This window comes from Polyodon spathula, chromosome 10 (genome assembly GCF_017654505.1).
Source record: "Polyodon spathula isolate WHYD16114869_AA chromosome 10, ASM1765450v1, whole genome shotgun sequence".
In the NCBI taxonomy this organism is placed as follows: domain Eukaryota; kingdom Metazoa; phylum Chordata; class Actinopteri; order Acipenseriformes; family Polyodontidae; genus Polyodon; species Polyodon spathula.
In genome coordinates, this window is record NC_054543.1 from 10,252,718 (window position 1) to 10,264,078 (window position 11,361).

At 35.7% G+C, this 11,361-nt stretch overlaps 1 protein-coding gene across 1 annotated transcript; it reads left to right on the forward strand.

The window, feature by feature from the left end:
* The first annotated feature begins 345 nt into the window (after positions 1-345).
* LOC121321543 (urokinase-type plasminogen activator-like) lies at positions 346-8,760 on the forward strand. The gene is made up of 11 exons (XM_041260536.1): positions 346-469; positions 2,310-2,407; positions 2,727-2,778; positions 3,374-3,478; positions 3,679-3,832; positions 4,443-4,540; positions 5,560-5,746; positions 6,291-6,442; positions 6,640-6,771; positions 6,995-7,143; positions 7,564-8,760. The coding sequence occupies exons 2-11, from the start codon at positions 2,351-2,353 to the stop codon at positions 7,756-7,758; spliced, it is 1,281 nt and encodes a 426-aa protein (XP_041116470.1). The 5' UTR covers positions 346-469; positions 2,310-2,350; the 3' UTR covers positions 7,759-8,760.
* Positions 8,761-11,361: the final 2,601 nt, after the last annotated feature.

The following is an 11,361-nucleotide window of genomic DNA, read 5'->3' on the forward strand; positions in this document are numbered from 1 at the left end:
CCATTAGCACTACTATGATTTGCCATAGGTGAGCACATGTGACAGATGCAAATATGTATCTAGAAGCATTTGATTCTTACACTTTAATGAATAATCAAAATTAAACTTTTTTTTTTTTAAATGGGGAAGCTTTGCACAAAGTAGCATGCAGGTACAGTGTCAAGTTGTGTAAGTGCATGTATAGTTTGGCTTAAAAATCCCCGTGACTCACATCCATCTCAAAATATTAATACTTACACAGTACCTCCTCCATCTGCTTCAGGAATCTTTAGAATCACAGACTGACAATATCACGCCTGTCATCAGACAGAACCCACCCACAAGCCAATCCGATCCCTGCAAAGCTTTATAAAAAGGAATGCTTCCACAGCAGAACAGCAAAGCAAAGAGAGAATTAGAAGAACTGCAAACTATCAAGAAGCACCTACAGCCCACTGAACACTGAACCACAGGCTGCTGTTACTGACTGGTAAGGATACTTTTACATTGAAATGTATTGATTATATATATGGTCATATAGTATTTAAATACATATTTTTAATAATAACCACACCTAAACTTTAAACCAATCAAACATATTAAAAAAATAGCAAATCAATTTCTGCTGTTGACAAATTCCATAGATTTCTATATATCTTTTAAAAGTATGCATTCAATTGACTAACATATATTGACTAACACATCAACCTAAAAGATATAAATGAAATTAAACATTCAACGCAAGCTGGGCAGTAATTTAGCAAAATCAGGAAACCAGGTCCTGACAAACTATAGCGATCTTTTCACATAACATTGGCTTTGTGGGACGACAAAGCCGTTGTCTACAGCATTGTCTGTAAACTTTTATGGCATACAATTTTGAGACATAACTACAGAGCAAAATACACACAGGAAATTGACATCTGTGTAACAATTGAAGCGTGCCTATAGAAAGAACAATGTGGTTTGGAAACTTGAATAGAATTGTATTTAATTTCAAGTTAGTATACATTTTAAATATTATATTTGGATTGTTTGAATTACGTATAACTACTGTGATACAGTATTTGGTAAAATCATACTGCAGTAGTGGCTGTAAGCATTGGAAAGCATAGGACAGTAGTACAGTGTAGGAACAACTATGGTAAATGCTTAGTGTGTGTGGTAAATGCTGTGAAATATATATATATATATATATATATATATATATATATATATATATATATATATATATATATATATATAATATAGGTAGACATTTTAATGGTTACACATATCCAATGTAAAAATTACCAAGCACATATACCAGGCAGAAACTGATCACATCATCTGGGTTTGTATCACGAGCACATGGCATGATGACCCTCACCCCTGCTGAATATGTAATAGTAAAAACTTGGAGATGTAGAAACCTTATTATAATCGTGTTGTGTGGTAGTGAGTAACAGTTATATTTTACTGCTCTAAACCTCAGCTGTAATTGGGTAGCTGATGTGTAAATCTTTAATGGATTTGGTAGGCTAGCCCCACTTGTGCCAGCAAAGCACTGTTTATTTTACAATACTCGCCATCCAGCTTACACACATAGAAATAGTGACGGACATGAATTAGTGAATTAACTTAATGAATTACTTATTTTAAAACATTATGTCTTCTCTGTTTTCAGTACTGCTATTTTCATCTGCTATAAACATGTTTCGACATCTGTGCTTTACTTATGCTGAAACTCGCCTGGGGCTCTCACGTGCATGGTTGTGTTTGAGCAGGACCAAAAACTCAACAGCTTTGTAAGCTTGATGGAGATTATAGGAAGGTTATAGACAGACTTTTAGGCGGAACCATTGCAGATAGGGACGTCAACTACCTTCAGTAACACTCACACAAATTAAAGGTTTCTTTCAGATGAACACGCCATTTGACATTGAAAACGTTATGCAGCTTTGAGTTTTGGTAGGATTGGCCTTTCCGCTGCCTGCAGTATCAAATAACCAGTTTAATCAGATGAGTCATGCCATCATTAATGGGATTTAAACAAAGCCAGAGATGATTTTCTTTCTGAGATTAGTGCTTTAATGTAAATATTCCTAGAAGAAAAAATATAGGCCCCATCTATTGCCAGAATATTGTCAACCTTCACAGGATGTTTATACATTATGTAGGTGTGAATTAAAACAATACACTGTTATATTGTATGCAACGTCACGCATCCCAGAATCAATAGTGCCTTTGAAGAAATGTATACTGTAACCATAATAAAAACCACTTGTGTCATAATTACATCCTTCAACAGTATTGCCAATTAGTACCATGTTTGTGCTTTTTGCTTGCAGACACTCCAAATAAGGAAGAAAACAACAACCTCTGAATAACAATGCAGTTCCTGCTTTTATTAATAGCTGTGTTGCCACACATCTTCAGTCTGGAAGCTGTAAGTAAAGTCCACCATTTGTGCAGATGCAAGCCCTTTGAAATCATTGCAAAACTGAGAAGTGCATTATAAAATAAGGCAAGCAACATTTTTGCAAGCCACAAATAAGTCTAATTCCTAAAAACACAGTCTTATATTCATATAAATATTCCTGTCATCGCAACAGCTACAAGTCATGTTAAGTAATTGTTTCAACGCTTTTACAAGAGGACAGTAATGACACTTTATCATTTTCTACAGTGTGCTTTTTTTTAAGGAGAAACTTTCTTTTATCCATCTTAAATTGAGTTAAATGTTTTGAATATTTGTTTGTTTGCAGGCTCCAAGAATAACAAGCTCAGAACTGTACAGTTATGAATATGGGGAAGAAGGTAAGCCAACCCCTTTGATGTCTGAGATACATCCCTGTATTATTCCACAACCAATCCCCACTTGATATACTGTAGGGCCTTGCTAAAAATGCTAAACTTTCTTTTCTTTCATTTTAAGTTACTTAAAAACACAGAATATTCCATGACTAATCTGAAATCTGTCAGACATGCTGTCCAGGGAATCTTACTCAGAGCAGATGTTGAAATTTAGTATGAATATTACAGTTATTGTCACACTGAGCTTTAAGACCAAGGTGCACCATAGCATAATTACAGACCTTGATATTTCAAATTACAGGTGTAGTGCCCTTTCATGTTTATTCCTTTTTACTGTACATATTAAACTATACATTTGCACTGTACATATTTAAAGCATAGTTAAACTGTGGCAGTCATATTTAATCTGTATAAACCATATTGAAGTGTGATAAAACATGATAAAAAAAACACATGGCAAATCATAGAGAAAACATATAAGCTGCAAAGTTACAATGAAAACTTACCTTCGTAAGCTTTTATAGGGGGTGTGATAAACAAATATATATTTTAGTGTAAACTTATTAGGTATGTATTTAATATATCTTTTTTTCATAAGGGTGTGGCTGTTTGAATGGAGGATTGTGTTTTAAAGACAAGTATCACAAAAGAAAATGGCGCTGCAGATGCCCCAAAGGCTACAAAGGAAGAACTTGTGAAATCGGTACTTTGTCTTTAACTATGTTTCAGTATTTCTCAGATATTTTTCCATGTATGTCCAAAGTGTTAGAATATCATTGTTGTTTAATATTCATATTTATTTTTGGCTATCATGATCTTCAAAACCAGATTTGTTTTATTGTCTTCATCTGGATGTGGCTCTATGCTTTTTACCGAAGGTCAAATCTAATTTCTGTATTACAGACTCAAGAGTCACTTGCTATACTGGCAATGGAGCAAACTACAGGGGCACAGCGTCCAAGTCTGAATCAGGAAATGAATGTCTTGACTTTGGCTATTACAGTTCTGAGCGGCCGAGGGCTGTTCAATTTGGACTTGGCAAGCACAGCTACTGCCGGTAATTATATGGAGCATGTCACCACATTTACTGTTTCTAACTAGTGTAATGTAGAAAAGCTGCTTCAACTCAAATATTATCAATCTGGACTGACTCGTTGACTACCAATTGTACATCATTGGTTTTGAAGTATCGTGACTTCTTCTTCTGCTTTTATCAGTTGCATGCAAATGGCTTATTCCTCCAGATTTGTTGGGATGAGTGGATGAGATACAGGAACCTGAATGTATACTCCCCCGCTCTTCACTAGTTGTCAATACTGACACATGCATTAGCCATACTCAAGTTTCCTCAAAATCATTTTATATTAAAATTATGACTCACTGATATGTTTGTGGTTTTTGTTCTGTCAACAAAATAATTAATATCCACTATTACTCAACTTTATTAGAATTATACACCACCACCCCACCCCCCCCACACACACACACACACACACACACACACACATACCCCCTTACTTCCCCTTTGAGTAATGCCTTCTGTGATAATAGATTTTCCAAGAAAACAATTAACCACTGCAATGGGTACTACAAATAATGAAATAAAACCCAAGGGAACATGTTACATCCTCAAACAGTGTTCACACATTTTTCATTTATGTTTGCAGGAATCCTGACAGCAGCATGAAGCCCTGGTGCTATGTGAAAAAAGGTCACAGCTTTGTAAAGGAATTCTGTAGCATTCCAGCTTGTGCACAAGAGCTTAGTAAGTGAAGGAGACTTAGCATAAAATACAGAATTATCAATAGAAATACTTGTATGGTTGTTAAGCTGTTTACTCATGTTTGGCCAAAATAGTAATTGTGTAAAACAGGAGTGTTGGGTTGTAACAAATAACAAAGACAGTGATAAAAAAAAAGATTGTTGCTCTGACTCCTTGTCACACGACGGCCGGAGTGGGTGGCGTCAGACCAGAAGCAGGAAAAATAAACAAAGAGAGAGGTGGAGTTTGGGGAAGCTGAGCGAATGGCTACGCTCAGCATTTAATTAATAAACAGAAATAAACGGTTGGAACAATACAAAAACAGGACACGGCACATTCGCCAAAATAGACAAACAAAACGGACTAAACAAAACAAACAATGGACAAACAAACAAACACAGCGAGCTTCTATCTAACGATTACTTGTGTTATTATTTCTACCTCCGTCTCCTATCCAGTTCTCCACTCACCGAACACCCAACCGCGAGTATGTGAACACGTGCTTCTATATATACTGTTGTGCTGGGATTCAATTACTAATTAGTTATTTAAATGTACGTGAAGTGATGTACAATACCGTGCCTAAATACAAATATACATTTTAAACACTCGTGTTACAGACCCGTTTATATCCCGTGTACCAGTGACTATACACCAACATTTAACAAACCACACGCAACATATAACAAAATATACACAGGGGCGGGCACTTTGTCACACTCCTATATAGGTGTTCAGTGCTCTGCCGTGGTGCAATGAAAGTGCAACAAAGCAAAGTGAAAGTATAGCAAAGCATAGCCAGGAATAGGAAACAAAGACCAAAACCCTGGCTAAGAATGTGTATTGATCTCACTTTTATAAGGCGTGGTATAGAATGCAATGGACAAACTGATTAGATGATATGGGAGAACAGATTCCAATGGAATATAATGGAATAGATAATGTGATGTTAACCCATTATAGAAAATGGCTTTTTGGACTATTTTTGAAAACCTCATACAAGATCTGTTGTGTTCCTGCAGCACCCACCTGTGGCCTGAGGAAAGGAAAGCAGTATAAAATTGTAGGAGGAGAAACCGCAACAATCGAGTCTCACCCCTGGATAGCGTCCATCTTCTACAGATCAAGAGGTAAAGAGATATTCCGGTGTGGTGGGAGTCTGATTAGTCCCTGCTGGATTTTGACAGCAGCACACTGTTTCCAAGAGGGGTAAGTAATGTTTATTGATACACTGACCACTGTGTTACATGCTCAGAATATATATTTTTTCTGAGCAGGCTATCACCAGTATCCTTCAGGCAGCTTTACAGAACAAAGTACAAAACAAACAAACTTGATGTTTGTGGCAATATTTTTTTCTGGAAAATTCTGCACATTTGTCACATTTTGTTTTATAGTATTTCTTTCAAATGTAATTTGAGCCGCGGTTTGGGTTCGATTCTACACTTGCTTTAGATCTGTGTTAACATCTTGTATAACACCAGATGACACACAAGTGGCCTCTACTTGCTAACAGTGCAGTATGCATTGGAAGGATTTATTCTAAATATACTACAGTATAATATCATGGCAGCATCACATATATAATCTTCAAATTATATAAATCAATAAACTAGCTTCTGAGGCAAAGGAGCATTTGTATGTTGGGGATTTTGTTATTGTAAGACATGATACCAGTAATTATTTGTTCTGCTATTCTTAAGTTTAATAAACCAACCATATATATATTTTTTAAATCTTGTTTCTCTTGCAGTCCTGATGCAAAACCTGGTCAATACTCTGTCTATTTGGGAAAGGATGCTCTCAATGCCACTGACTCTCGTAAAGAACAGAAATTTGATGTTGAAAATGTTATTCTTCACCATGAGTTTGACAGTAACCAAGGAAATTACAACAACGACATAGGTACAGTGCAATTCTGCTGAATAAGAAGTTGTGCTAAGACAACACAGAAAAAGCATTCCTAACAGAGACGGGGGTTCTTTTACTCAATTTATGTTTAACAACAGAGCACACGCACATCAGAGAAATCAGCTCATGAGCATGGAAACCCTTTCTTGTGAAAATCATTTCATTAATGTTTTCCTCTGTTTTATATTCAGCACTGGTGAAACTAAGTGGACAGTGTGCCGTGGAGTCCAGTTCTGTGAAAACTGTCTGCCTTCCCCCATCAAACCAGATGTTGCCCCAAGGCTCTTACTGTGAGATTGCTGGATTTGGAAAGGAGGCCCAATGTAAATCATTTTTCATTATCTGTGAATACAAATCAATATCTAGGCTAAGCAGTAATTGAAATGGGATGCTTGTTAGTATGCATTTACTGGTATACTAATACTTTATGGCTGCAGCATAATATGCATATGGTTTGCAGACCTCACAGCTTATTACATGATATCTTCAAATAACAGATAAGCAATGATCTGAGCTGATGGAAATTAATTCTATTTTTTCTTTTAGCTTTATGGTACTTTTCCAAATATCTGAGAGAAGCGACGGTTCAACTGATTTCTCAGAATACCTGCAAAAGCACGCAGTACTATGGGTCTCTGGTAACAGACAACATGTTCTGTGCTGGCCACCCTAAATGGAAAGTGGATTCTTGCAAGGTGAGTTCTGGGTGGTGTTGGGAGTTTCAGTATTTGATTAGAATGATAACATTTTTATATAGGTATTCAAAAATGTTTTGCTATCAAAGGTTTCTGAATTCTTTCACACATACATCAATGCTGGTACAGGTGATTTTGAACAAAACGGCGCAGTGCCTTCAATTGTGCTTCAACAGATGTAATCTGACTTCACAAGTGCAGCTTATTTAAAGTGAGATTAGTTCTTTACAGTAAAGAGTAGATGCACCTGTATAATTAAGTCTTTATAATATTAACATTAATGAGGTATGGAAAGCTTTAATAAATAACTCCTTTAAATATACATACAAATGTTACACATTTTCTGTATATCATGCACTAGACCAAGATTTGAAAAAGAATGCAAACCAGGAATCAAATTATTTTTTGTATTCAATGCAGGGTGATTCAGGCGGCCCCTTGGTCTGTGATGTCTACGGAAAGATGTTTCTCTTTGGAATCGTCAGCTGGGGAGAAGGCTGTGCCAAGGCTTACAGGCCGGGCGTCTATACACAGGTTACAAAATACAACCAGTGGATTGCCGCCAACACTGGGATAGCAGCTTTGAGTGAAGGACTCATGTACCCTGAGAAATGATTCTGACGCCTAGAACTTCTGCAACATTACTGCGTCCACAATACTAAATCATTACTGGTACATTGTTGTAAGGGCGGGCCAGGTGCATTCCACATATCAGATTTTACTACAGTGTTCCACTCTATGTGTCACTGAAAGGAAAGCTTAAAAAATAATAACGGCATTTTGGGAGTCAATACACATGAAGGTGTATTTTCTACTAAGAGAACAAAGCTTTAAAAATCTCAAGCAGATCCACAATTCATCCACTGAAGGTTATGCGGACCAATACACATGGTTGTGTGAGCTTACTTACATTAATGTTGGATTGTGGTCATTATTTTTTTAATTGTCTATTTAATTGTTATTGTTAATCATTTGGGAACATAGCTAGTGGGTTTTTTTGAGTTAGCATGTATGATGTCCAGTTCTTTTAAAAAAGCTAAATATTTTTAATGGCTATTTAAAAAAAAAAAAAAAAAAAAAAAAAACATTTGGGCAATAATTATATTTTCATGATTATATAAGGATTTATTTCAAACCAGCTATTTTAGATTTGTTTGTTTTATTTATCTGACGAACATTTATTAAAAAAAAAAAAAACATTTTTATGGATTAAAAACATTTTTTAAAAAATGATCAGAAAACATTAGAAAAAGCAGGCTCTGTAGATTGGACACCAACACATGTAGCAAGTCTTGCCATTCACTAGCATTACATTTTATGATTAATGTCAATGAAAATGCTCTTTTATTTTTTGCAGTGATTTCAAGCTTGTAATTAATAACGAATGTTAATTTGGAAGTGATAATAAACTGATGAGGGCTGGAACCTCTGTATTTATTTGTTTCTGTACCACTGCATTGTGTGTTTTATAATGTTAAATTGTTTTTTGTTTTTTTTGTTACATGCTGTTATTTTTTTAACCTGCAATAAAGACTGTTCAGTAATTTACTTTGTGTATTAACTCTGAATCTCTGTTGTGCCTGAATACAATTAGAATTTAGAGTTATCAAGTTGTATTTTGATTTTCATAACATCACTTGATTATTTTAAAAATAAATCTATAATATGGAACTAAGCCTGGGTGTGTATTTGTACACGTATACATTAAAGTAAAATGGTTTTGTAATGATATCTTCACAGCTAAGAATTAACCAGTAGGCATTTACATGGATCTTTAATTTTGATAAGCAGCACTACAATCCTTTATCTTTCAACTGTTGTAGGTGCTGTTTTATAAACCCAGTATTACCTTATGTTTGTATACATAAAAACATAAAAGATTTTCAAACAATGGAACATCTGGCCCACCATCGCTTGCCCTGTTTCTACTAGCTGGTTAATCTTAGTCTTGATGATTCAGCATTAACAATATGGCTAGGTAACCCATTTAATACCCTTACTATGTGTAAAGAAATGTCTCCTACCCACTGTCCTAAGTCTGTCTCAACTTCATTTCCAAGTGTCCTCTGGTTTACATGCTTAGTGCCCAGGGTCCTTTTCAATTGTCAATGATGTCCTTCCAATTTTTGTTTTATACTAGGCTAAATTCATTCAGTTCCCTCTACCTATCTTCATAACTCATTGTGTTAAGCCCTGGGATTTGTTGAACTCTGTCCAAGGCCACAATGTCCTTTTAGCAATGTGGTGACCAGCACTGAACACAGCATTATAACTGCAGTCTCCTCAGTGCTGTATACAGCCTCATCAAACCTGCTTTGGTTTATAGACTTTTGATACTAAAAGCAAAAATTCTGTTTGACTATCACTTCCCTGTACTGACTGCAAAGAGTCTAATACAATAGCAAGGTCTTTCTCCAGCTGGGCCTGTTCTAGTTCTGTACCTCCCATTTGATATTTGAATCCTATATTTTTGTGCCTGGAGGAGGGCAAATAATTTACATTTGTTAACATTACATTGTATTTGCCATTTGCTTTGGCAAGAAGTCTGCAGGAATAATTTCATGCAGGTGTAATATCAGCATGCAGATGTAATATCATCATGCAGGGGTACTGCATTACAGCTTTGACAGCATATAGCATTGTAATTCAATGTAAATAAATAAATAAAAACATAGCATTGTTGGATTAAAAGCCGGAGCCTACAAGGCCAAGGCCCAAAGCGTAGAAGTTAAGGTTCAGTCCCCAAGTTTCAATTGAGGCCGAAGGAGCATTTTGATCGAGGCCAGTCAAGACCAAGGCTGGGAGCTTCTACTCTAGCCTTTAAACTGAGTTCAATGTCAAGAACTTATATTAAGACAAAGGGAAGGTCAAACTTGCTCTATTTATTAGGTTGAGTTGGGGTTAATGTGGACAATTTTCATTAAATTCCATTGTAAACATAGACAGTAAATGTAGAAATACTACAAGAAAACAATCAAACTTAGCCATACTGATGCATTATCACACTAATGAAATTATACACAACCAGTTTCAAACATCCTGTCCTTTATAGTGTTACTAGACATCTAAAAAACTATGACACATTTTTGTGCAAGAAATTCAAAACATCTTTGCAAATACTTATATTATATAGTTACATTTGCAAATAACATTTGTAAAAAAAAAAAAAAAAAATTCAACTATTACTTACATTTGTAAAAAATGTATTATCAGAGTAACCTTTTTATTTACCTATATTTTAAATATGAAAACACTTACAACACAGATACATAAATTACTGTGTACACTGTAATTTACATTTACTAAATGTAGCATCAAGTTATGAATATACTGCACCTACATTAACAACCCAGTGTATTCTTGTAAACAGTTATGACTATATGATTTCTTAAAGGCATTTGTGGAATCCCTGAGAAACAGCTGCTGGATTACATCATGGCACCACCGGGAAAGTGTGGGAAGGGAAAACTGCATCAGCCATTAGCTATTAGGAATGATTCGTGGGGATTGAGTTACATGTGCAGGATCTGTGCGCTCGGAAGTGATTGTAATGTGGTGGGTGTGACGGAAAGTGGAAGGCATTCCAGGTGGGGGCACAGTTTAAGTAGCTGCTTGAGCACTATCCGAGAAATTGAGCCTCCAATATGTTGTGTGACTGGATTGGAAAAAATTGTCCGTTACTACACATTACCATTCATTTTAAGAATGTCACTTGATATCCGAAGAAAGGAAAAAGTATCGTCATATCATTTGTATCATAGTAAGCATCTCATAACACACATGGTCAATTTGGAATAGCGGTATGTAATGTGAGGAGATGAGACACTGTTAGCTGTTATGTCGTGGGTTAAGCAAAGTTTAAGCCCATGGGTTTGTTCTTGTTTTTAGGGGAAATCTGGTGGGAAGGGAATCCTGTTGGGTGTTTAGTCAATTAGCAGAGGAAGAAGCCAGGATTGGCACTTAACAGCTGTAGGGCTCTCTATGTGAAGTGTCTGTCAGAGCTATTGTATAAATAAGTTCACCATTTTCTTTTGTGCTTACCCGACTGTGAGTCTCATTACTGCCTGATGAAAAAAAAAAACGGTCTAATTTCCTCCTTTCTTATGGCTTACTGAGACCTCGGCCGGTCTGTGTAAATATGTTCATTTTTCTTTGTCTTTTTTGAGTAATTATTTTGTTGTGCTTCTTTTAGAATAAAACTACTTTTAGGAAATAATA